Source organism: Piliocolobus tephrosceles, chromosome 2 (genome assembly GCF_002776525.5).
Source record: "Piliocolobus tephrosceles isolate RC106 chromosome 2, ASM277652v3, whole genome shotgun sequence".
In the NCBI taxonomy this organism is placed as follows: domain Eukaryota; kingdom Metazoa; phylum Chordata; class Mammalia; order Primates; family Cercopithecidae; genus Piliocolobus; species Piliocolobus tephrosceles.
This window is the reverse complement of record NC_045435.1, coordinates 100734096-100760068: the sequence shown is the minus strand read 5'-3', so window position 1 is coordinate 100760068 and position 25973 is coordinate 100734096. Positions and strand designations below refer to the sequence as shown.

General features: G+C 44.1%; 1 protein-coding gene across 9 annotated transcripts in view; it reads left to right on the top strand.

Moving 5' to 3' along the window:
* Positions 1-25973, top strand: part of LOC111523227 (nmrA-like family domain-containing protein 1) — a 67337-nt gene that overhangs the window by 4128 nt on the left and 37236 nt on the right. For 4 of the 9 annotated variants that reach the window (XR_002725469.1, XM_023187677.1, XM_023187674.1 and 1 more), the window contains exons 2-5: positions 3763-4001; positions 6572-6821; positions 10559-10749; positions 15333-15528. Coding sequence is in view for 8 of the 9 variants with exons in the window: in XM_023187677.1 (XP_023043445.1) it covers positions 3763-4001; positions 6572-6821; positions 10559-10749; positions 15333-15512 (860 nt within the window). In the remaining variant the exon portion in view is untranslated. Of the gene's footprint in view, positions 1-3762; positions 4002-6571; positions 6822-10558; positions 10750-15332; positions 16556-16964; positions 17599-18863; positions 18924-20137; positions 20159-23441; positions 23761-25973 lie in introns of those variants that run through there. The other 5 variants (XM_023187676.1, XM_023187678.1, XM_023187673.1 and 2 more) reach the window with 5 other exon arrangements.

Genomic DNA, 25973 nt, shown 5'->3' with positions numbered 1-25973 from the left:
AAAAAAAAAAAAAAAAAAAAAAAAAAAAAAGAAATGCAAATGAATTGTGTCTGGTGGACCACAATTGATCATTGCCTAGAGGATATTGACTGGTTTTGTCCCTAATAGTACATTCATTTTAGCATTTTGGCATTCTTGATTGCCTACATATATGTGTGTTCTTTGAATTTTTCTTATAACACTGTACTGGTCCCCTCATTAATTAATGAGTTAGATAGAATTTTGACACATTCATTTTATGTGTGTATAAATTATTATTTACTCTTTAAAAATGTATCCTTTAATATTCTGAGTATCTCTTAAATTTGCATTATTCCCTCCACCTGAATAACCCCTTCTAGCACAGGTCAACCTTTACCTAGATTGTTTTAAAGCCCACTAATTGTACCCTTGTCTGTGGTCTCTCTATCCTATTCCACACTCTCTGTTAACCAGAGCGCTTTCCCAGCATGTAATTCTGAACATATTGATTAACTTCATAAAATCTTCTGTTCCCAGAACAAAATGCAGCCCTGTAGACCTATTTTACTTCTCTAGCCTCATGTGTGACATTGACCTGCAGTTCTCAGTCAGATTCATTTCAGTTCTCTTAATTCACTGCCTTCTCTCTCACCTCTGGAATAAAGCACTTGCAACCCGCTTTGCATGCAACACACTCCACATGCCTCTCCCAATTCTTGCCTGTTCTTTAGGGCTCACCTCTGTTACCACTTCCTTCAGGAAGCCTCCCTCTAGTCTGGGTTAGATGCTCCATTTACGTCCTCCTCTGGAGCCTGTATTCTCTCAGTCCCTTTCCCCCTCCCCTAATAACACATATCACACTGTATTATAATTGCTCTTTAATGATCTCCCCTGCTAGTCTGTAAGCTCTGTGCAGGCAGGTGCCATGTTCAGGTTTGAATCCTGAAATCCTTACCTAAGCAGCTATAGGATCTGGGGTAAATCCTTGAACTCTTTAGGCCATAATCCAATCTATTAATAATGTCTTTCATAAATTTTATCGTATATCCAACATGTTCAAACCTGCTATTGTTTACCACTACATCCCCAGGGCATAGCAGAGCATGTAAGAGTCATTCACAAACATGGTCCCAGGACAATAATAGAAACTTTCCTATAAAAATCCTTTTCAAGGACCATGACCCACCCCACCTACTCCAGCACCCCCCAACCCCCTGCCAAAAGCACAAATTATACTCAAATAGAAGGTACTTCAGTTTGTTTAGGTTTTTATTTTATAAAGTCAGAGTAAAATATTCAACTTACCTGCTTTTTAATTGTGAATGATTCCATATAATGGCCAGATGAAAAAAGATTTTGTTTTATTTTCTCTAATTTATAAAGAAAAAAAGGTTTATTTGATTAATGATTCTCACGGCTGGGAAGTTCAAGATTGTGCATCTGCATCTGATGAGGGCCTCAGGCTGCTTCCACTCATGATAGAAGGTAAAGGGGAGCTGGCATGTGCAGAGATCACATGGAGAGAGAGAGGAAGCAAGAGGAAGGGTGGAGGTGCCAGGCTCATTTTAACAACCAGCTCTCAGGAACTAATGGATGAGAACTCACCCCTGAGGGAGGGCATTAATCTATTCATGAGGGATCTGCTCCCATGACCCAAACACCTCCAATTAGGCTCCAATATTGGGAATCACATTTCAACATGAGGTTTGCAGGGGACAGATATCCAAACCAGCACCCAGTGTTCTGCAATTTCACAGTGATGTGCATAAAGTGGGAATTCATTTGTCATTGTATTGGGCATTCAGTGACCTCTCAATTTGGAAGCTCAGTTAATATCCTTGGACTCAGAGAAATTACTGTTTTCTTAGATAATTTCAATACCTCCATCTGTTTTCTCATTCTGTAATTCCCCTGGCTTGATCTTCTAATTATTTTTCTCTCTCTTGCTTGCTCTCTTTCTCTTGTCTCTTCTTCTCTTTTTGGGCCAATATAGCATCTGGAATGCAAAACCTTTTCTAATCTCAGAGGATATTAATTCAGAGTCTTGCTCTGTCACCCAGGCTGGAGCACAGTGGGGAGATCTTGGCCTACTGCAACCTCTGTCTCCCGGGTTCAAATGCTTCTCCTGCCTCAGCCTCCCAAGTAGCTGGGATTGTAGGCACCCGCCATCACACCTGGCTAATTTTTGTGTTTTTAGTAGAGATGGGGTTTTACTATGTTGGCAAGACTGGTCTCAAACTCTGACATCAAGTGATCAGCCAGTTTCGACCTCCCAAAGTGCTGGGATTACAGGATTGAGCCACTGTGCCCAGCCCCAGAGGATATTAATTCTTTTTAATTTTTTTATTCAGTTCTCTGGACTGTTTCTGTTTCCATCAGTTTGTTTATTTTGGGTTTGCTTTTCATGTTGGAGGCTTTCCTCAAACATATGATGAACTTTGACTGTCTGTTCATATTTACTAGTAGACAATTTACTACGAAATTTACTATGAAACCCTGTGTGCAAAGACAGAGCTCACTGAATAACCCCGACCCTCCTGTAGGGTTATCAGTGGTGTATTAACTGGGGTCCCACAAGAAACAAGTGCCACACTCCTTCAGAGAAGCTGAGAACAATTTAATAACAGTGGACAAGGAAGACAGCAATAAGGAATAAGTAAGCAACAAGAGGAAGGAGAAAAGGGCAAGAAAGATGACCAGAACTTGCAGACAGTAGCAATGTGAAAGGGGTCATCTCTCTTGCCCTTGGGTCTCTGGCTGATGTCTCTCATTGCCCAGACCCAACCTGAGGGCACGAGAGGGACTCCATGAGGATCAACTGTTGAGTGCACTAAGTAGAACAGAGAAAGTGAATATGGAGCTGGAAGCACAAAAAAGTATCCAGGACAGGTATCCAGCCAATGTGATGGAGGAACCCAAATGTTAGTAACCCAACATAGCACCTGGCCTATATCACAGGATATTCCATAAATATTTGCAGGGTGAATAAATCAGGCAAGTAATGATCATATCATAATCGGCCTTGAATGTGGTAAAAAATTTTTACAAGTTTTTAAATTTCTAAAAAAATATAGATCAGGGTCAGGTACAGTGGCTCATGCCTGTAATCCCAGCACTTTGGGAGGCCGAGGTGGGTGGATCATCTGAGGTCAGGAGTTCAAGACCAGCCTGATAAACATGGTGAAACCCTGCTTCTACTAAAAATACAAAATTAGCTGGGTGCACGCCTGTAATCCCAGCTACTCGGCAGACTGAGGCAGGAGAATCGCTTGAACCCAGGAAGCAGAGGCTGCAGTGAGCTGAGATTGCACCATTGTACTCCAGCCTAGGCAACAAGAACAAAACTCCGTCTCCAAAAAAAAAAAAAAAAAAAAAAAAAAAAAAAATATATATATATATATATATAGAGAGAGAGAGAGAGAGAGAGAGAGCAGGAACTTCTTTTGACGAATTGTCTGAATAACCCCAACATAAGGTCTACAACCAGGTAAAAGTAGAGTAATTGCCTTTGTTGAATCTGGAGAACCTGTGGGCATCCCTAATTTTGACACCCTGCTCACTTGCCCTTCTTGTTGCCTCAAGCCTCTCCCACTTCTCTCTTCCCATGTCCTCTGCAAAAATGCCTCCTAAGAGGCCACAAAGAACTTAGTTTGAAAGCCATGGGGATATGTGAAGTGCCATGTAGCACCCCCTGAAATAGGTACTACAGCAGCTCCACTCTGAATCATGGGATTTCTGGCCTTCTTTCAGTGAACATTCTTCTTGATCCTTCCTGTGTTTCTTCTTCCCTTGACCCTGCAGGAGCTCAAGGTGGCTCTGTGGCCAGGGCAATTTTGGAGAGCAAAAAATTTGCAGTGAGAGCAGTGACCAGGGATGTAACTCGACCAAATGCCCTGGAGCTCCAGCGCCTTGGAGCTGAGGTGGTAAAAGGTGACCTGAATGATAAAGCATCCGTGGACAGTGCCTTAAAAGGTGCCTATGGGGCCTTCTTGGTGACCAACTTCTGGGACCCTCTCAACAAAGATAAGGAAGTGTTTCAGGTAGAAACCAAATTGTTTCTTTTTTCCTTTGAGCCCTTTCCTCTTACCCTCCCTAGCAGCTTCTTTCCTTCCTAGAAGGGGACAGGCCTTCAATCTGGGCAAATATATGTCTTACATCCCCTTTGGCATTTATAAAAAACATGTACTTTAAGTACTTGTTAAAGGTATCTTTGTAAAATTAATGTTATGTAGCATCTGTCTAGGTCTCAAGACCTTGAATATTCCAGAGTGACCGTTTAATGAAGCTAGTCATTGGATTATCTACTTCTCACCATTTGTTTGTACATGGCATGGGGGGTGGTAGCAAAGGTACCCCCGAATTTGAAGCTAGTCTGAGAGTGAAATAGAAAGAATAAAGATGTAATTTACACTTCATTTACACTTCAGATCGATAATTTGGGGATGGTAACATAGAAAAAGAAATAAACGAGCAAACAAGCCCACAGTGAATTAAATTCAGGGAAAATGAAAGTTTGTAGAAAAAGTAAATGTAGGCTGGGCGCAGTGGCTCATGTCTGTAATCCTAGCACTTTTGGAGGCCAAGGCGGATGGATCACCTGAGGTTGGGAGTTTGAGACCAGCCTGAACAACATGGTGAAACCCTGTCTCTACTAAAAATACAAAATTAGCCAGGCGTGGTGGTGCATGCCTGTAATCCAAGCTAATTGGGAGGCTGAGGCAGGAGAATCAGTTGAACCTGGGAGTTGGAGGTTGCAGTGAGCCAAGATCGGACTATTTCTCTCCAGTGTGGGCAACAAGAGTGAGACTCCGTCTCAAAAAATAAAAAAAATAAAAAAAATAAAAAGAAGAAATAAATGTAACCATAGAGTATCACATAACTCAACTTCAGCTGTGTGTAAGCACTAAATATTGATCTAGCTAAAAACAATGATTGGGAGAATGAAAAAAGGGAATTGTGTATATGTGTGGTGGTGGTGGTGGACAATGTGAGTGAGTAAGAGAGGAGACAGAGCGAGTGAGTGAGAGAGAATAATTAAATCCTCATCTTTCATAGTAGGAATTTAGTAGATGATATTTCAAATTGAAAAAATCAAGAATTAGTGGTATAAATGTTTACAAAAATAAACAGCTAAATGAAATTGAAGTGTTACTTCTGGAGAACAGTAATCAGCATAGGGCACAGGGAACTTATTTTATTTTATTTGTTTTATTTTATTTTTTTAGAGACAGGGTCTCACTATGTTACCCATGCTGGTCCTAAACCCCTGCGCTCAAGTAATCCTCCCATCTCAGCCTCTTGGGAATTTCTTTTTCACTATAAAATCCACTCCCTCCCAACCCATGACAGTACTATTTGAAATTTTAAACTATGTATATGTATACATTTGAGAAAAAATGAAGATTAGATTTAAAAAAATATAATGGATGGTATTAGCCACTTGAAGAAATGGTACAATTCAAAAAATCGAGAGCAGGATCAAACTGTTCCAGGAATGTCTCTTGAATTAATGATACCATTCACAGCCTGTGTTTTAGTGATAAACTCTGGAAGGGCTTATTTTAGGAGACTTGAATTCTACTTCTGATATTCACTTACTAGGAAACGTAGGGGTACAAGTCACCTCTCTGCTTCACTTCCTGCCTCTGCTAACCCAGGTTAATTATGTCTTCTCTGCTCGCTGCATGAGGTTTTGTAAGGAAAAGTAAGAAAGAAAAAGCAAAAAGGAAGGAAAAAAAGAAGAGAGAGATGAAAGTGCTTTGGAAAATTTGGACCTAAACACACACAAAAAAGAGAAAATATCTACTTACGTGTTTGTGTGTGTGTATATACGTCTCCACTGTGCCCTCAATATCCAAATGGTGTGTAGATATAGTCCATTACTAGACACAATTATAGAAAATAAATAAATGCGATTGCAGTTGACCACAAAGACACTGAACCCAGAGAAAAACGCCATCTCTTCCTGGCCAGTTGCCACCAGGTTGCTTCTTAGCTTCAGACAGATATCTGGGGTTCCTTTCTCCTCTGCCCCCTCCCTAATTTCTTATTCTACTACTCCCCCACCTCTGGTGTTCTGCTGACAGCCCCCATGGGAGCAGGCTGAGAAGTTGGGGGTTTTGGAGTGGAACCTCTGCTCAGCAATGCTGGGTAGTGGCCTCTCATAAGGTAAACTGAATATATTTTGAGGCTGGTAGAGCTTCCTCTCCATAGGGATGAGGGTAATAAGAAAAGGAGCGGGTGGGCCTGGCGCCGTGGCTCAGGCCTGTAATCCCAACACTTTTGGAGTCCGAGGTAGGCAGATGACTTGAGATCAGGAGTTTGAGACCAGCCTGGCTGTATGGTGAAACCCCATCTCTACTACAAAATACAAAAAACTAGCTGGGCGTGGTGGTGCCCACTTGTAATCCCAGGTACTCGGGAGGCTGAGCCAGGAGAATCACTTGAATCCAGGGGGCGGAAGTTGCAGTGAGCGGAAATCATGAGACTCTGTCTAAAAAAAAAAAAGCAGGGGGCAGGAAGGGAGAGCGGAGTGGAGGAGATTCTGCTCTGAATATCTGTCCAAATGCAAATACAAATACAGCGGCCTATATTTACTTTTGACCCTCAGGGGAAGCTGGTGGCAGACACCGCCAAGCATCTGGGTCTGAAGCATGTGGTTTACAGCGGCCTGGAAAACGTCAAGCGGCTGACGGATGGCAAGCTGCAGGTGCCGCACTTTGACAGCAAGGGCAAGGTGGAGGAGTACTTCTGGTCCATTGGCATCCCCATGACCAGTGTCCGCGTGGCGGCCTACTTTGAAAACTTTCTCACGGCGTGGCGGCCGGTGAAAGCCTCTGATGGAGATTACTACACCTTGGGTAAAATGAAGTGAAAGCTCACCAGGCACCTGGTTGCCCTGCTCTCTACTCACTTGCCTCCCTCTCTTCCTTCTTGCCCCTCTGCAGTGGACACCTACCATTTGAGTGCCTTCTATGTGTTTAGCTCTGTGTGAAGTGCTGAGAGGGCTGCCAAACTGTCCTAGGCTTCTCTAGGGCACTACACTAAATTGCTCTTCTAGGGCAGAGAACTAGATCTGGGATCAGAAGCACAAAGGGTTACATTTCCAATCTTAACATACTGACCGTCCTTAATGTAAGTACTGGAGTTAGCTATGTGACCTCCAACCTCAGTTTCCTCAGGTTATTTTTATTTTTATTTTTTGAGATGGAGTTTTGCTCTGTCGCCCAGGCTGAGTGCAGCAGCATGATCTTGGCTCACTGCAACCTCCACAGCCTGGGTTCAAGTGATTCTTGTGCCTCAGCCTCCTGAGTGGCTGGGATTACACGCACCCGCCACCACACCTGGCTAATTTTTGCATTTTTTAATAGATACAGGGTTTCACCATGTTGACCAGGCTAGTCTCAAACTCCAGAACTCAAGGGATCTGGCCAACTCAGCCTCCCAAAATATTGGGATTACAGGTGTGAGCCACCATGGCTGGCAGTTTCCTCAGGTTTAATGGGAAAATTGGACAAGATGACATTTTAATTTTTTATTTTTTTGAGTCTGGGTCTCTGCTGCCCAGGCTGGAATGCAGTGGGTCTTTCGCCCATACTGGGTTTCACTGCTCACTGTGCAGCCTTGAACTTTTGGGCTCAAGCATCCTCCTACCTCAACCTCCTGAGTAGCTAGGACTACAGGGGTATACCATCACATCTGGCCAATTCTTATTTTATTTTATTTTTGTAGAAATGGGGTCTCTCTTTGTTTCCCAGGCTGGTCTTGAACTCCTGGGCTCGAGTGATCCTCCCACCTCTGCCTCCCAAAGTGCTGTGATTACAGGTGTGCGCTACCATGCCCAGCCTCAGGATGACTTCTAAGAGCCCTTCTAGCTTATCCATCTGACCTTCTGTGGCAACAATGGAGGAAAAGTGTTCTTCTGATCTGGGTCCCATGGTCAGAATTAGAGCTTAGAGGGACTGTGACCTGCCCGGGAGACAGGTTCCCAGGCCCTGCCTGCACAGAATCCAATTCCATAGGTCTGGGTTGATGCCTGGGAGAATGTAGTTTTAACAAGGACTCCAGGTAATTCCAATGCTGCTGGTCCACTGGCCGGCATTCCCCTTCCCTTTGGGGACACTTTCTGTGGCCATGGTCAGAGTTGGCCTTTGTGCAGTAGATGGAATGTGGAAATACCAATGACAACAATTCAGGCTTTCTTCCTTGATTCAGAATTAACATTCATCAGAAGCCGGGAGGGGTGGCCTGTGGTCCCAGCTACTCAGGAGGCTTAGGTGACAGGATTGTTTGAAATAGAATGAGGGAGGGGAGGGTAGTAGGAGGTGAGATCAGAACTAACAGAGGGTCTGGTTGTGTAAGCTTCGTAAACAACTAGCTTTTCCTCTGAGAGACACAGAGAGCTATCAGAAGGTTCTGAGCAGACCGGGCCAGATGCGGTGGCTCACGCCTGTAATCCCAGCACTTTGGGAGGCCATGGCAGGCAGATCACTTGAGGGCAGGAGTTTGAGACAGGCCTGGCTAAGATGAGGAAACCCCATCTCTACTAAAAGTACAAAAATTAGCTGGGTATGGTGGTAGGTGCTTGTAATCCCAGCTACTGGGGAGGCTGAGGCAGGAGAATTACTTAAACCTGGGAGGCAGAGGTTGCAGTGAGCTGGGATTACACTACTGCACTCCAGCCTGGGTGACACAGCAGAACTCCATCTCAAAAAAAAAAAAAAAAAAAGAAGGTTCTGAGCAGATGTAACATTCACCTGAGCTGAGTTTTTTACAGGGTCACTCTGATTTTTATGTTGAAAAGAGACTATGAAAGGGCAAGAGTTTGGCCGGGCATGGTGGCTCACACCTGTAATCCCAGCACTTTGGGGGACTGAGGCCGGTGGATCATGAGGTCAGGAGTTTGAGAGCAGCCTGGTCAAGATAGTGAAACCCCGTCTCTGCTAAAAATACAAAAATTCGCTGAGCATGTGTGCCTGTAATCCCAGCTACTCGGGAGGCTGAGGCAGGAGAATTGCTTGAACCCAGGAGGTGGAGGTTGCAGTGAGCTGAGATTGCGCCACTGCACACTCTAGCCTGGGTGACGGAGCAAGACTCTGTCTCAAAAAAAATTTTTTTTTCGTATTTTTAGTAGAAACGGGATTTCACCGTGTTAGTCAGGATGCTCTTGATCTCCTGATCTCGTGATCCTCCCACCTTGGCCTCCCAAAGTGCTGGGATTAAAGGCATGAGCCACTTCACCTGGCTGCTATAGTATTTCTGACAGGCTGCCTGGACAACATGGTGAAACACTGTCTCTACTGAAAATACACAAATCAGCCTGGTGTGGTAGCGGGTGCCTGTAATTCCAGCACTTTGGGAGGCCAAGGTGGGCGGATCATGAGGTCAGGAGATCGAGACCATCCTGGCTAACACGGTGAAACCCTGTCTCTACTAAAAATACAAAAATTTAGCTGGGCTTGGTGGCAGGCACCTGTAGTCCCAGCTACTCAGGAGTGTGAGGCAGGAGAATGGCGTGAACCTGGGAGGCAGAGCTTGCAGTGAGCAGAGATCGCGCCACTGCACTCCAGCCTGGGAGAAAGTGCAAGACTCCGTCTCAAAAAAACAAAAACAAAAACAAAAAAAACAAAAAAAAAACCCAAAAAAACAACAACAAAAAAAGAAAAAAAAAAAAAAAAGAAAGGGCAAGAGTGGAAACAAGGAGACAAATTTTGCAATAACTCAAGTCATGGATGATGGTGGCTTGGACCAGGGGGGTAGCATTGAAGATGATGAGAAGTGGCCAGATTTTGTACATATCGTGCATATGATTTCCAAAGAAAAAATAAACAGGATATGGGATGTGAGAGAAGTGTCAAGGCTGACTGCAAGATTTGTGACCTGAGAAATCAGAATGATAGGGTTGCCATTAGCTGAGGTGGGAGGCTGTAGTTCAGTTTGGGGACTGTTGAGTTTAAGATGTCTATTGAACAGTCAAGTAAGGATTTGAGTACGTAGTGGGACACGTGAGTCTGGAATTCAGCAGAAGTTTTGGCTGGAGATATGTTTAATCATACTTTACATACAGAAGATATTTAGTAAATGGTTGTTGTTTTTAATCAATATCCAGACACTGTAGTATTCTCTCTCTCTTTTTTTTTTTTTGAGATGAAGTCTTGCTCTGTTACCTAGGCTGGAGTGCAGTGGCACGATCTCAGCTCACTGCAACCTCTGCCTTCTGGGTTCAAGTAATTCTCCTGCCTCAGCCTCCGGAGTAGCTGGGATTACAGTCACGCACCATCATGTCTGGCTAATTTTTGTATTTTCAGTATAGACAGGGTTTCGTCATGTTGGCCAGGCTGGTCTTGAACTCCTGACCTTAGGTGATATGCTCGCCTATGCCTCCCAAAGTGCTGGGATTATGGGTGTGAGACACTGCACTCGACCTGTAATTTCTCAAACAAAACCTTGTAACTGTGTGTAGATTGTGGCCCCTGGGTTTTACATTGCCTTCCCACACCTTTTGTTTAAGTGATTGATTAGTTTGGGTTGGTGGGACCTACCAAGGATGTGATATCATTAACTATTTATCTTTTCCTATTTCTTTTTTTTTAATTAGCTATACCAATGGGAGATGTACCAATGGATGGTATCTCTGTTGCTGATATTGGAGCAGCCGTCTCTAACATTTTTAATTCTCCAGAGGAATTTTTAGGCAAGGCCGTGGGGCTCAGTGCAGAAGCACTAACAGTACAGCAATATGCTGATGTTTTGTCCAAGGTTTTGGGGAAAACAGTCCGAGATGCAAAGGTGAGTTCTTAGGGGACATCCATGTGATCACAAGCGGCTACCTTGGTTAACATTCCACTGACTTACAAATTTTGGTAGACTGTGGATTTAGGCAGGATTGAACTTAAACTTTCAGAAGAAATTGAGAAGGACTGTGGTTGCATAAATCTAACTTCATTGATTGGAGCAGTAGAATCTCTCCCATACGGCTTTATTTCTTTGGCTTAGGGTTAATTGACTAGTAAAAGTAAAATTACTTTTGAGTGGAAAGAACTTAGAATGTGAAGATTGAGATACAGCCTTTTCACACACACAATCCCAACTCCTCTCGTAAGCCCTTGATGCTGACCACTTCGGTCGGCCAGAACTAGCTGATGTGGAACAAGGCACTTAGCTTCATTGAGCCTCAGCTTCCTCAGTTGCAAAGTGGGGAATAATAGTATCTACTTCGGGTGTTCCTGTGAAAATTACAGAGAATACATTTAAAGGGCTTATGATAGTGTTTGGCACAGAGTCTCTGTGATGAACCCAGTGCTACTTTAAGGAATTTGCAGCAAGGTTGGAGTGAAAATGTTGATGCCCATCAAGTCACCATGATCATTATAAGACATAACTCTATAGGTGCTTAATTGTGTTGTTCAGAATATCAGTGCTATAGGTGACCAGAAAACAGTGGAAGAAGGTTTCATGGAAGACATGGGCTTGAGTTGGTCCTTGAGGGAACACGACTGTGTATAGATAGAGGGTGCACCAAGAAGGCTGGCCTGGCTGATTCTAGAATAAACAGAACAAAAAAGAGGCAGTATGGGAAGGAGGCAGATTCTGGCTCTGCTCCTATCCTTGGTAATTTACTTAACCCCTCTCCATCTCAGTTTCTTCATATGTTCCAAAAAAAGTTGTTATACCTCCTTCATGGGATCATTGTGAGGATGAAATGAGATCTGTACAGCAGGTGCTTGGCACTGGGTCTGGCACTTAGTAAGCCCTCAACAACTGATCATGCTATAAATCATGCAGGAATGGCCCCCTTGTGTGGGTGGCTGCCTTCTTGGGCTTGGAGGTAAGTTATTTTCTCCAAGGAATTGTGCCTGGCCAGGACAGACTTTTTACAGAAGAGTGAGAATTGGTGATATTGAGCATTACCAGCCATTTCCCCAAGCAGGTATTGATAAGAGGAAAGGAAAAGAAAACAGGCTGTTTTCAGGGTACAATGATAGAGTTGAGTAGTTCCAATAGCGACCTTATGGCCCACAGAGCCTACAGTATTTATGTCTAGGCCTTTAAAGAAAAGTTTGTTTCCCAGCACTTTGGGAGGCCAAAGAGGGTGGATCACGAGGTCAGGAGTTTGAGACCAGCCTGGCCAACATGGTGAAACCCCATCTCTACTAAAAATACAAAAATTAGCTGGGCATGGTTGTGGGTGCCTGTAATCCCAGCTACTGGGGAGGCTGAGGCAGGAAAATTGTTTGAACCCAGGAGGTGGAGGTTGCAGTGAGACAAGATTGCACCATCGCACTCCAGCCTGGGCAACAGGGCGAGACTCCGTATCAAAAACAAAACAAAAATAAAAAATAAAAAAAGGTTTGTTGACATATGTTCTAGAACATTTCCTAGAATTAGGGATAGAAGTTTGGATCAGCAGCTCTTGTGCTTCTAGAGGGGGTATCTAGATTCCCAATTCAGCCTCGGGCACTGAAGTTGTCAGGAGGCAAAGGATTTTTTTTTTTTTTTTTTCTGGAAAACCAGTGTAGGATTCAATCTAGCCACAAAACCACATCTGGTTATCTCATTGAAGCCACACACACATTTCTTGGAGAGATTAAGTTACTCCTATACCCAAGAAGGCAGCCACCCACTCAAAGATGGGCTCACGAGAGGCTCTGCAAGGTTCCTTGTACCTGGGTGCACACTTACTTCTCAGTGACCCTTCTCCCAGACCATTTACATTTGGGTCATATATTCGTTTTGTCTTGTGGGTTTGAACCCTGTAAGGAAGGAGAGAGAGAGAGTGAGTGTAGGGGATGAGTGTGTGTATTGATTCTCAGAGGATGCAGTAGACATTGTTCTGAATTGCTCAGAACCTTTCAAGCATCTGTTAGTCACATACTTGGTCCCTGACTCTTCTTGGTGTACAAATTGCTTTATAATGCAGCTGAAGCTCCTCTGGCACCACAAGCTGTAGGGCATCAGAGGCTGGAACTTCTATAGAAAGGTCTGACAATTCCGGGGAAGGGTGCATCTCACCACAAGGTGGCGCTCCAGCCCTCACGGTCTGACTTCCTCCCACCTCCTCAAGGGGATATGAAATATCTGATTGAAACTGTCTAACCCCCAAAGGAAGATGGTTTTCTCAGAAAGTGAGACACAACAGAACAGGCCTCTTTCCTTCAAAAATCTGCAGTAAAAGAATTCCTTATTTCACTGAAGTATATTTGATATCAAAGTTATGGATGAAAGAGCGACTCAAGGAGACAGACATGGAAGAATCTTCCATGCTTCTCACACAGACTTCTATTTCCAAACTCACTTCAAATTGTCAATGTTTTTCTGATTTCAAAAATAGCAAATACTTATTGAAGAAAACTCAGAAAATTATGAAAAAGAAAATACAAATCACACATAGTTCAATCTCTTAGAGATAGCTACTGTTAAGATTTGACAGATTTTCTTGTCTTTTTCCAGTATCTGTAAGTATTTAATAATTGTATATATACACATACATATATTATAGCATATACTTACACATTTATTGTATTAAATATATACATATGTATATGTATATATGTGTATATATGTATATATTTAATACAATTATTGTATGTATATTGTATATACATATGATATACATAATGTATACACAATAATGTATTAAATACAATAATTGTATTTAAATTGTATTTAAATAAATACTAGCATCTATTAGTCATATACTTGGTCCCTGACTCTTCTTGGTATACAAATTGTTTTATAATGCAGCTGAAGCTTCTCTGGTACCACAAGCTGTAGGGAGGGCATCAGAGGCTGGAACTTCTATAGAATGGTCTGACAATTCCGGGGAAGGGTGCATCTGGCCACAAGATGGCCATATTATTGTATTCAATATATACATATATACACATACTTATATATACATGTACATATGTATATATTTAATACAATTAAAATAACACTAAATGTAGCATTTTGTTTCTGGCCTTTTCAGTTAATGAGAATTTTTCTATTTTGTTAAACTTCTCCAAAAACATTAAACTGCATGATGTTCTGAGAGTAGATGTACCACAATTAATTCTACCATTTCTCTATTGTTGGCCATGTAGGTTGTTCTTAATTTTCTCATTATTATGAATGCATGTGACAATCATCACTTTGCCTAAGTTGTTTGCATCTGTCACTTTTTTAAAGACCAAGTAAAATTGCAAAGTCAGAGTTTATCTCTGAGGGCTAAAGACAGATTATACTGGATCCAATAGAAATGATTTTAGCTAATTCAGTAGGGGGGGATTATGGATCTAGTTAGTATTAGAAAGGATTCAAGGAGTGGATTTTATGGAAGGTGACAGAAGGCAGCTCAGTTGGTGTGGGATGGGCTCCATTTCTGCTTGGGCCTGGCCTTGGCAAAGGCTGGGGCAATTGGAGGTAAAATACAGACCTCTAACCAAGAAAGGGAGCAAGGATGGATGGGCCATCAGCCAGGTGAGAAGGAGAGCCTAGTGCCAGAGAGGGGGGATCTTGATGCTTCATGGAGGTCCAGGTGGGTGGACGGTTTCAGAGGGCTGGTAGAGGAATATGAAGAGGAAGTGTAGGCGAAAGCACTGCGAGGTGCTATTCACATGAAGGCTGGTACAGATCTATAGTACCTTATTGAAAAGGTTTGGGGCCAGAAACAATTGGGCTTTAGGAATCTTTCAGCTTTTAGATAGGTTATTGTCTACATATATTATATAACATCACCAGCAGGGGCTGGAGCAGGAACCTGTAATCAAACACATCTGTATCTCTGCAGGCAAATATTTGAATGTTTCCACTAAATGGTGTAATTAAAGACCATAAATAGCTTCACATAATTAGATCAGGTTTGCCACCAAATTAGTTCAAAAAGGTCAGTTTGGTGCCAAATGGCTTATGGGGACAAAAAAAAAAAAAAAAAAAAAAAAAGCTTTAGAGTCTCTTGGATTTTGGAATTAGGCTAAAGAATTGTGGACCTGGCTGGGTGCTGTGGCTCACACCTGTAATCCCAGCACTTTGGGAGGCAGAGGCAGATGGATCACCTGAGGTCAGGAGTTTGAGACCAGGCTGGCCAACATGGCAAAACCTCCATCTCTACTAAAAATACATAAAATTAGTCAGGTGTGGTGGTGGGTGCCTGTAATCCCAGCTACTCGGGAGGCTGAGGCAGGAGAATTACTTGAACTCGGAGGGCAGAGGTTGCAGTGAGCTGAGATTGTGCCACTGCACTCCAGCCTGGGTGACAGAGTGAGATTCCGTCTTAAAAAAAAAAAAAAAAAAGAATTATGGAATTGTATCATCATTAAGGGAATAATGTCATTTCAAACTATTTTAAGTATGGGCTATAACATTTTCTGTCTTTTTATTTGTTCTTAAAGATTACCCCAGAAGTTTTCGAGAAGCTTGGATTTCCTGCAGCGAAGGAAATAGCTGATATGTGTCTTTTCTATCAAATGAAGCCGGACCGAGATGTCAAGCTCACCCACCGACTAAATCCCAAAGTCAAAAGCTTCAGCCAGTTTATCTCAGAGAACCAGGGAGCCTTCAAGGGCATGTAGAAAATCAGCTGTTCAGGTAAGTCTCTGAACCACATAGCCTCTTTCCTCTCTGATCCTTTTCCTCTTTACAGCACAACATTCATGTTGACAGAACATGCTGGAATGCAATCGTTTGCAACACTGAAGGATTTCCTGCAGTCCCCTCTTCAGTAGGAAGCACTGTGTTGGTGATAGGACACAGTAATCTGATTCACCTTTAACTTGCTAGTTAGTGATAAGGGTGGTACACCTGTTTGGTAAAATGAGCAGTCTGGGAACTTGGAGCTTCTCCCCTAACACTAATGGGAGGGCAGATTTTACTGGGATTTCTCCTGGGTGAGTGATTTCAAGCCCTAGCGCTGAAATTCCCCTAGGCAGCTCCAGTTTTCTCAACTGCATTACAAAATTCCCAGTGAACTTTTAAGTAGTTTTAATTTTAAAAAGCGAACATCTTTGTAGAGAATTTTCTGGGAAACATGGTGTTCAGTGAACAAGCACAAGCTCTGGAAATGCTAAAATTCAGTTTTGCTTCAAGATTGGAAGTTTATTTTCTGAAGTTTATTTCATTCATAAAGTCATCTATTGAGCCACCATTCAGTTATTTGTCTATTAATTCCTTGATCCTTCATTTATCCATTCTGCAAACTTTTCTTGAGCACTAGCACGGGTGGCGCATTTGTGGACTTCGCATCATTCCTATGTGTTTTCTTCTCAGAGTGATCCACTCTCAGAAAGGCTCCTTTCCAGTTTGTGGTTGGGTTGGAGTCAGGTCAGGGCCAGAGGGCCCATCTCGCAATTTAGCTCTAGGCAAAATCCAGGGCATCTGCAGTGGGAGTGGGGACAGGAAGCTGGAGGGAAGGCCTGTGAAGGGTAGGGATGTGGAAAGAGGAGGTGACAGAAGGACCCCATAGGACCTTCCTATATCTCTGGCTTAGCATTTTTTACATCATATTGTAATCGTCTTATTTGCTAGTTTTCTTTCTTTCTGTGAGTGACTTACGCTCATCTTTATCCCAGTGCCTGGTACATAATAAGTGATCAATAAATGTTGATTGACTAAATGAGTAAATAATCAATTCTATTATTACAAGAAAAGAGTGGCCAGGCACAGTGGCTGATATGTGTAATCCCAGGACTTTGGAGAGGCTGAGGTGGATGGATCGCCTGAGTCCAGGAGTTTAAGACTAGCCTGGGCATCATGGTGAGACCCTGTCTCTGGAAAAAAAAAAATTAGCCAGGCCATGGTGTTGTGCTCCTTTGGTCCCAGCTACTTGGGGGCTGAGGTTGCAGGATCACCTGAGCCTGGAGGTTGAGGCTGCAGTGAGCCGTGATCATGCCACTGCACTCCAGCCTCGGTGACAGAGTAAGAACCTGTCTCTAAATAAGTAAATAAATAAACAGGTGCATTGCTTGTGTGTGTTGGGGATGTGGTTTTTACTTCCCGAAAAGAACTAGCAACTGCTACTTTTTAAGGGCAAGAGATTGGCCTCTTCTGGGAATGGAGGATCCCCCACTATCCAACGTGTGATGATAGAAGCCCCTGAGCAAGAACAGAGATGGTGGAGCCTGTGTGAGAGCCCTTGGCCTGGAATCTCACTCAGGAGAGGGAGACTTGGTGGTGGCAAAAGACAGCCTTTTCTGTTTTAGAGCTCCAAGCGATAAGTGTTGAATAAATAAAGTTGAAGTTGTTGCAGACAAATTTTGATTCTTGGGGGGCAATCACAATTGAAGTGCACTTGAGGACCACTCTCCTTTTCAAAATACCAAGCCCCCAGCAATCAGTTCAGTGCAACTTAAGTGCTCAGCCCTGGGAAACTGGCCTGGGTAAATTTCTAAAAACGGAAAAGAAAAAGAAAAACAAAACCCTAAACTAAAAATAGGTGATTTATTACTTATCTGGGTGGGCCAGATGGGAAGAATGACTGCTGTTCCCTAAATAAACCTCAGGGTCCCCCATGTGGAGAGTGACTACAGGCCCAAGGGTCCCCTGGACTTTTTGTGTGTTTGCTGGGATGGCAGGTTGCTTCTTTTGGACCAGGATAGCTGGGCATGGTGACTCACACCTGCAATCCCAGGACTTTGGGAGGCCAAGGTGGGAGGATTGTTTGAGGCCAGAAATTTGAGACCAGACTGGGCAACATAGCCAGACCCTATTTCTAAAAAAAAAAAAAACAAACCAAACTCAGCCAGGCATAGTAGTGTATGCCTGTAGCCCCAGCTACTTGGGAAGATGAGGCAGGAGGATTGCTTGAGCCCAGAAATTTGAGGCTTCAGTGACCTGTGATCATGCCACTGCATTCCAGACAGAGTGAGACCTTCCTTCTCTCTTTCTTTTTTTTTTTTTTTGAGACAGGGTCTAACACTGTCACCCAGGCTGGAGTGCAGTGGTGCAGTCACGGCTCACTATAGCCTAAAACTTCTGAGCTCAAGCGATCCTCCTGCCTCCACCTCCTGAGTAGCTGGGACTACAGGCACACAGTACCATGCCTGGCTAATTCTTTTTGTATTTTTGTAGGGACAGGGTCTAGCTATGTTGCCCAGCCTGGTCTCAAATTTCTGGCCTCAAGCGATCTGCCTGCCTCAGCCTCCCAAAGTGTTGAGATTACAGGCATGAGCCACCATGCCCGGCCTTCCCTGTCTCTTAAAAAAAAAAAAAGACCGAGACATGCCAGGGCTGCATAGCTATGGGTCAGTCCCAACAATTGTTTCTGGAAAGCATGAGAAGTCCTTCCACGATTTAGAACCAAACTTTACAGTGGCTGATCTGAAATGAGACTGTGCACTTTAGGCACCTCAATCTCATATAACAAAGAAAAGAACTTCCAATTAGTCTGAGACATTTAGTATTTGTTGACATTTTAATATTTAATAATAGTGGACAAAAGATTCCACCACTATCCTCTCCCACTCCTACCCAACAGTCTCCAGGCCAAGGGAAGGAAAGGATTCCCTTTGCAGTTGTTCAGGGTAGAGACCTGGAGACCCGAGAGAGGCACAGAAGGTGGAAATGGGGCCGTGCATCTCAGTGAACAAGAGCACCCTCTGTTGTCCAAGAGTAGATTAGGGTTGGGGGTGTGGGCGATGGAATAGAAAGGATGCAGAAGATCTCTCTCTGTGATTCCAGAAATGACCCTAGAAATCCAAGCTACAAAGTCAGATAATCCTGGATTTGATTGCCTGTGCCACTGACAAGTTGTGTGAACTTGGTCAAGTTACTTGATTTCTGAGCTTGGTCTCGCCATCCTCACTGGGGACTGCTGGGAGGACTAAAAGATTGAAAGCATGAGAGGCGGTTTGTATAGTCTTTGCCAGGTAGTAAGTGCTCAAGAAACAGCTGTAATTATTCTCTCTCTCTCTCTTTTTTTTTTTGAGGCTCTTATTGCCTAGGCTGGAGTGCAATGGCGCGATCCCGGCTCACCTCAACCTCCGCCTCCCGAGTTCAAGAGTTTCTCTCCTGTCTCAGCCTCCCGAGTAGGTGGGCTTGCAGGCGCGTGCTGCCACGCCCAGCTAATTTTGTATTTTTAGTGGAGACGGGGTTTCTCCATGTTGGTCAGGTTGGTCTCAAACTCCCGACCTCAGATGATCAGCCCGCCTCGGCCTCCCAAAGTATTGGGACTACAGGCGTGAGCCACCGCGCCCAACCAAGAAACAGCTATAATTATTCTTGAGCATAATTCCTCCCCTTGCCTCCTTCATATGCCTCCCAAAGTTCTGAGGTGCCTCCTGGGCGGTTCCCGGTGTCACCTGACCTTGGCCTCCTGGACTGCAGGTTCATCATGCTCTAACCGCCTGCTGCCAGGTGTCCTGTCCCTTCCCATCGCCCTTCTCCCACCACTAGATGGCAGGATGAGTCCAGCATAAGAAAGGATCGCTCCCGCCTCATCCCAGGTGATTTTTCCCAGGGCTTTTTTGGGAAATAAAGCCAAAGGAGATAGTTATGCGGCGCATCTTAAAGCCTTGTCGGTTACCCTCCGTGGCCATTTCGACAGACATGCGCTGGTCACCTTCTCTGGAGTGAAGTGCTTTCTCTGTGCTGGATTTTAGATTAAGGGAAGGAAAGGGAGGACCAAGGGATTATCCAAAGGCTCCAGCACTGGCTCGCTCCACCGCGGAGAAAGGCCTTCAGGCTGAGGGTGAGTCTTCTGCATAGAGGGGTCCCAGGCCCTGCTCCAGGACTGCAGAGCACAGGGCCTGCCCTTTCTCCGCCTGGCAGCTGGGGCCGAACCTTGCTGGATGCTGGTGTTCCTGCTGCTGGCTTCTCCGCGGGTCACACTGCTTGTCATCCTCTCTCCGACCCAAGGGACCTTTGCAACTCTGAAGCCCCATCAGGACTACACAAGGGGCAGAGACGGTTCACTAAAAGGAAACTGGGGCACTGTTAGGAAGTGCACATTGAATGGCCCTCAAACATTGTCCATTCTCCCAAGTAACAGAGCAGAACACTCTGGCAATGTAGTCCTGTCTTGGACTCCTCATGGGAGTGAGCAGGAAGGCAATAACGTGAATTTTAAACCATCTCGGAGTAGAAGTTGCTATAACATTTCTCTCTCTCTTCCTTCCTTCCTTCCTTCCTTCCTTCCTTCCTTCCTTCCTTCCTTCCTTCTCTTTCTCTTCCGCTCCCTCTCTCTCTCTTTTTTTTTTCCAAGATGGAGTCGTGCTCTGTCACCCAGGCTGGAGTGAAGTGGCGCGCGATCTCAGCTCACTGCAAGCTCCGCCTCCCGGTTCAAGTGATTCTCCTGCCTCAGCCTCCCGAGTAGCTGGGATTACAGGCACCTGCCACCACGCCCGGTTAATTTTTGTATTTTTAATAGAGACGGGGTTTCACCATGTTGGCCAGGTTGGTCTCAAACTCCTGACCTCGTGATCCGCCTATCTCGGCCACCCAAAGTGCTGGGATTACAGGAGTGAGCCACGGCGCCTTGGCTGCCCTAGCATTTCTGACGGGCTGCCCGGCTGAGTGTTGTAAGAGGATTAAAAATGTACACACCCTTTACTTGGCAAAACTCCTAAGAAACCATCTTAAGTAAATAAACACAAATATAGATAAAATATAATTTTGAAGATTTTATTTGAAAGCATTTTTTATGAGAGCAAAAAAAAAAAAAAAACATGAAAGCAAAATGTTCAGCATTTAAGAAATGGATAATTAAATTATTGAAGTTTAAAAATTCCTTTAAATTGTAAGTTCTTTAGAACTAGCATTTGTAAAGAACTTTTACTGAGAAAAATTATGTTTTAAGTGAAAAATATTGGATTATGTCCAGCATTATATCTAGCCTAATCCCAACTGTGTAAACTACATAAAACATTGTAAGGAAGAAAATGCCAAAATGTTAATAAAGGTTTTCACTGAGGAAAAATTTTGGTTGATTTCTAGTTTCCTAAAGTTTCTTCTTTCCCCTAGTTTCCCATAATACAAATTGTTACTTTTGGCCAGGTGCGGTGGCTCATGCCTGTAATCCCAGCACTTTGGGAGGCTGAGGCAGGCAGATCACTTGAGGTCAGGAGCTCGAGACCAGCCTGGCTAACATGGTGAAACCCCATCTCTACTAAAAATACAAAAATTAGCCGGGTGTGGCAGTGCGTGAGTATAGTCCCAGCTACTAGGGAGGCTGAGGCATGAGAATAGCTTGAACCCGGATGGCGGTGGTTGCGCCACTGCACTCCAGCCTGAGCAATAGAACAAGATTTGGTCTCAAAAAAACCAAACAAACAAACAAACAAAAAATTGTTACTTTTATGTTGAACTTGTACGTAAACAAGAGTTATTTTAAAAATTTAACAAATATTATTTACCGATCGTCCTGTCTTCCTTATAACAAATATAATAATTATTTATGAGTATTTACTATGTCCTAGCCACTCTGAGAGCTGAAGGCATACACTTTCGTTGAATCTTATATCAACACTCTAAGAAAGATTATCTTCTCATTTTACAGATAAAGGAATATACTTCACAGAGTTTAGGTAACGTGCTCAAAGTCTCACAGGTATTACACAGGTGGTGAAGTCAGGATTTAAATCTAAGTCTGTATGTCTCCAAAGTCCATGAGCTTTTCACCACACTAGGACTTCGATCCCTTTCCTAACCAAGGGATGCTTGCAGCTCTGAAGTCCCATCAGGACCACACAAGGGCAGACTTCTCAAGTTGTAAAAGGATTGGGTCATCAGATTCATTCAGAATTCAGTTGTTTGGAATTTGGACATATTCTCCTCGGAAACAATGTATAAATGCTAATGTGCAACGCTGTATAAAGATCAACTCTAAAAGTTGGTGAAACCCATCTACCCATATGCTGTGAAACCACAACTTCCCATAGGATATTGCTTGTTAACCCTGTCTCCCAGATGCGCACACACGAGAATAACGAAACTAACACTAGGGTGAGGACAAGGCAGTGCTTGGCGGAAGGCGGGCTCAACATTCGCGCATGTGCAGAAAGAGAAAGCAGAGCCACTGTGTGCTCAGGCTATCGGCAAAGTCGTGGATCCTCGTGGCTAACGGGGGGCAAGACAGAGGTCATGGGGTTGAGTGTGGAAGCCCTGCGTGGAAACCGAGGGTGCCTTCAGGAGGTCTTGGGGGATCAAACCCAAAGGTTTCCAAGAGCCAGGCTGGTAGACGAAGGAAGCAAGCCAGATGTAACACAGAAGGGAGCGGTGGCGACTGTGCCAACAGGAGACCATGCGACCCACCTAAAGGCAATAAAAATAAATTTAAATAGAAACACATTGACAGTCAAATGTAACTTGTGGCTGGGCGCAGTGGCTTATGCCTGTAATCTCAGCACTTTGGGAGGCTGAGGCGGGCGGATCAGTTGAGGTCAGGCGTTCCAAACCAGCCTGGCCATCATGGTGAAACCCCATCTCTGCTAAAAATACACGGATTAGTCAGACATGGTGGCAGGCGCCTGTAATCCCAGCTACTTGGGAGGCTGAGTGAGGCAGGAGAATCGCTTGAACCTGGGAGGCCAAGGTTACAGTGAGCAGAGATCACGTTACTGTACTCCAGCCTGGGCAACAGAGCGAGACTGTGTCACAAACAAACAAAAAAAACCCCCCAAAAACCCCAAATGTAACTTGTGTCAGTTATTACTAAATGGTGGTTTTCTGACTTTAGGATTAATTCCTGAACCCTCTGATTTTGTGGAAGGGTTGGGAGTTGGTGAAGCTGCAGGTATTGTGAGTGGCTGCGTGATCACAAGAGGAAGGATCACTCACAGAATGCCAGTGTCCTCCTCTTTGGCAGTGGGGAACTATTGGGTGTTTTTACAACAGCTATCATCACCTTAATCAGTATAGTATTTTTATGCCCATTTTTATCGAGAAGTAAACTGAGGCTCAGAGAGTCGAGTGGGTGATGGCTGTGGGGTGAAGGGGTTGAGGAGCTTGTCGGCAGGCCCCTTTTATCTGTATTATTACAAATAAAGCATCCCCTCATTGCTTCTGGCAAATGATTGGCCATGGGGAAAAGAAAGAAGCAAGTAACCAACATTTGTTGAAAACTATACTGTTTCACAGTCATCATTTTATTTTTATTTATTTATGTACTTATTTTGGAGACAGGGTCTTCCTTTGTCATCCACACTAGAGTGTAGTGGCATGATCACAGCCCACTGCAGTCTTGACCCCCCAGACTCAAGCGATCCTCTAGCCTCAGCCTCCCGAGTAGCTGGGACTATAGGTGTGCACCACCACGCCCGGGTAATTTATTATTATTATTATTTTTTTAGCAGAGGCAGGGTTTTACCATGTTTCCCAGGCTGCTCCTGGGTTCAAGGGATCCTCTGACATCAGCCTCCCAAAGTGCTGGGATTACAGGCATGAGCCACTGCCTGGCCTCATAGTCACTGTTTTATTTAAGCCTATTATCTCCCTGAAAAGTTGGTGGATGTGGCAAAGACTAGCTAGATGTTTACTAATTTTGTTTCCTTTTCTTCTTTGTTACACAGCTGGATCTCATTTCTCAGTGTTTTTTGCAATTAACTACAGCTGTAGGACTGTTCTAGACACTGGCATGTGAGTGGAAGTGGTGTGTGACACTTCTAGGCCTGGCATAAAACTCTTTCACTTGCCACAGTCCTCCATCATCTTCCCCTCACCTTTGGATTGATGTCCATGTTGATGACCTTGGTGGAGCCCAGGCACCTAAATTCCCTCTTAGAGGAGAGTGGCTCATACATAGATTAGGAACACCTGTTTTCAACTTTATGTGAACAAGAAATAAACTTCCATAATATTAGAGGCAATTGACATTTTTGAGGGTGTGTGTTTATTATAGCAACTATCATCACCTTAATTAGTACAGTACTTTAATGCCCATTTTATAGAGAAGTAAACTGAGGCTCAGAGAGTCGAGTGACTTGCCCTAGGTCACACAGCTGAAAAGTAATGAATTTGAACTCAGATTTATCTAGCTTTTTTTTTTTTTTGAAACGGAGTCTCGCTCTGTCACCCAGGATGGAGTGCAGTGGTGCAATCTCGGATCACTGCAAGCTCCACCTCCTGGGTTCACGTCATTCTCCCTCCTGCCTCAGCCTCCCAAGTAGCTGGGACTACAGGCGCCCACCACCACACCCGGCTAATTTTTTTTTTTGTATTTTCAGTAGAGACAGGGTTTCACCGTGTTAGCCAGGATGATCTCAATCTCCTGACCTCGTGATCTGCCCACCTCAGCCTCCCATAATGCTGGGATTACAGGCGTCAGCCACCGCACCCGGCAGATTTATCTAGCTCTTAAACCCAGGATCTTTTTACAATGACACACTGCCTCTAAACTCAACAACGCATTCTGTAGTGCCTAGTTTGTGCTTTTCATATTCTATTGGAAACCCCACCCCACTCACATCTGATGGAGCCTCCAAAACACAAGCAAACAGGAGAGAAGAGCTGGGGTAAGGGGGGGCTGAATTATCTAGATTTCAATTTAATATCAAGTTGCTTAGGGGGAAATCCACAGGCAGCTCCCAAGTCCTTCTGAAAGCCAGGTGGGGGCTGCTGGCAGAGAAAAATAGGGCCTGTAATTTCCCTGCCTGCCATCAGGGACCTGAAAATCCTAGGGGAGTTTTTAATTCCCAGTGGCACTCTTGCTGGTCCTCTTGTTCATTAACATCTGTGTCCCTCCAATTTGGGCTCTGGCTTGAACTCTATGAACTGCTCAAAGAGGCTCTTGCTACCTCTTTGTTCAAACAGACAATGGCTGCAATAACAAAGAGGAAAATCAGATGCAGGTGAAAGTTTATTTTTAACATTTCCGAGGCCAAATGAGGATTTAACATGAAAATCAGAACCCTCACTTCCGCCTGCGCTCTCCAAAAGTGGCTGGGGTACTTTTGGCTGGCCCAGACTCCAACATGCTTGGATCCCTTCCAAATGAGTACACCACTGATGAGGTAGACAGTTTAGTCTTTCTGAGCCTTCTTTTGTCAAGAAATAGACATTTTGTTTGGAGATGAGGTTAAACTTGAACCTGTACATTGTGATTAGCTTAGGAAGCCAGGCTGCCCTGGCCACCCCAAATATGTGAGGTTGTTTTTGTGTGTTTTTTATTTTACTTTTTTTGGGACAGAGTCTCGTTCTGTTGCCCAGGCTGGAGTGTAGTGGCACAATCTCAGCTCACTGCAACCTCTGCCTCCCAGGTTCTAGCAATTCTCCTCCCTCAGCCTCCTGAGTAGCTGGGATTACAGGCCTGCACCACCATACCTAGTTAATTTTTGTACTTTTAGTAGAGACAGGGTTTTGCCATGTTGGCCAGGCTGGTCTCGAACTCCTGGACTCAAGTGATCTGCCCGCCTTGGCCTCCCAAAGTGTTGGGATTACAGGCAGGAGCCACCGTGCCCGGCCCTGTCTTTACATTTTAGTCAAATCAGACTGAAGCCTGAACAAATGTGTAATAAAGTGAAAATTCTTTGAAACCATGAGTCTGAAAGCTCCCTTGGGGATGAGCTCCTAGCCTGCCTGTCTTCTGTGGCTCCTCTGAAGCTTGAGGACAGCAGAGGCCTGTGAGGTTCCTGTGAGAAACCGCAAGACTTACCAGGAGCTAGTGTGCCTGGAGCACCTGCATTGTGCAAAGTACTTAACCCCATTATCCCTTCATCATAACCATCTCCTGAGGTCAGAATCATTATCAGCAGTGTTTGAGGGAACCAGCCCAGAAAGGTGCAGAGTCAGCCCATTCCTTGCAGAGCATACCTAAGATTATTCGACTCCAAGGCCAATTTTCTTTCCATTGTACCACAGTGTGAATGAGCATTAGTTTTCTTTTCCCTGATTTCCCACCTACCAGCAGGAAGCAGAAAAGTGCAGAAATGGTCCTATTTCTTCCTCCTGAGAACCCAACAGTTGTAGTTTTCCTGCAGAAACTCAGAAAGGAGGAGTTAGGGGTTCATGATAGCCATGATTATTATAAAATGGTTGCAGAAAACTAAACAAACCAACAACAACAACAGCAACAAAAACTGAAATGGCTTGCCCTTCTTCTTATG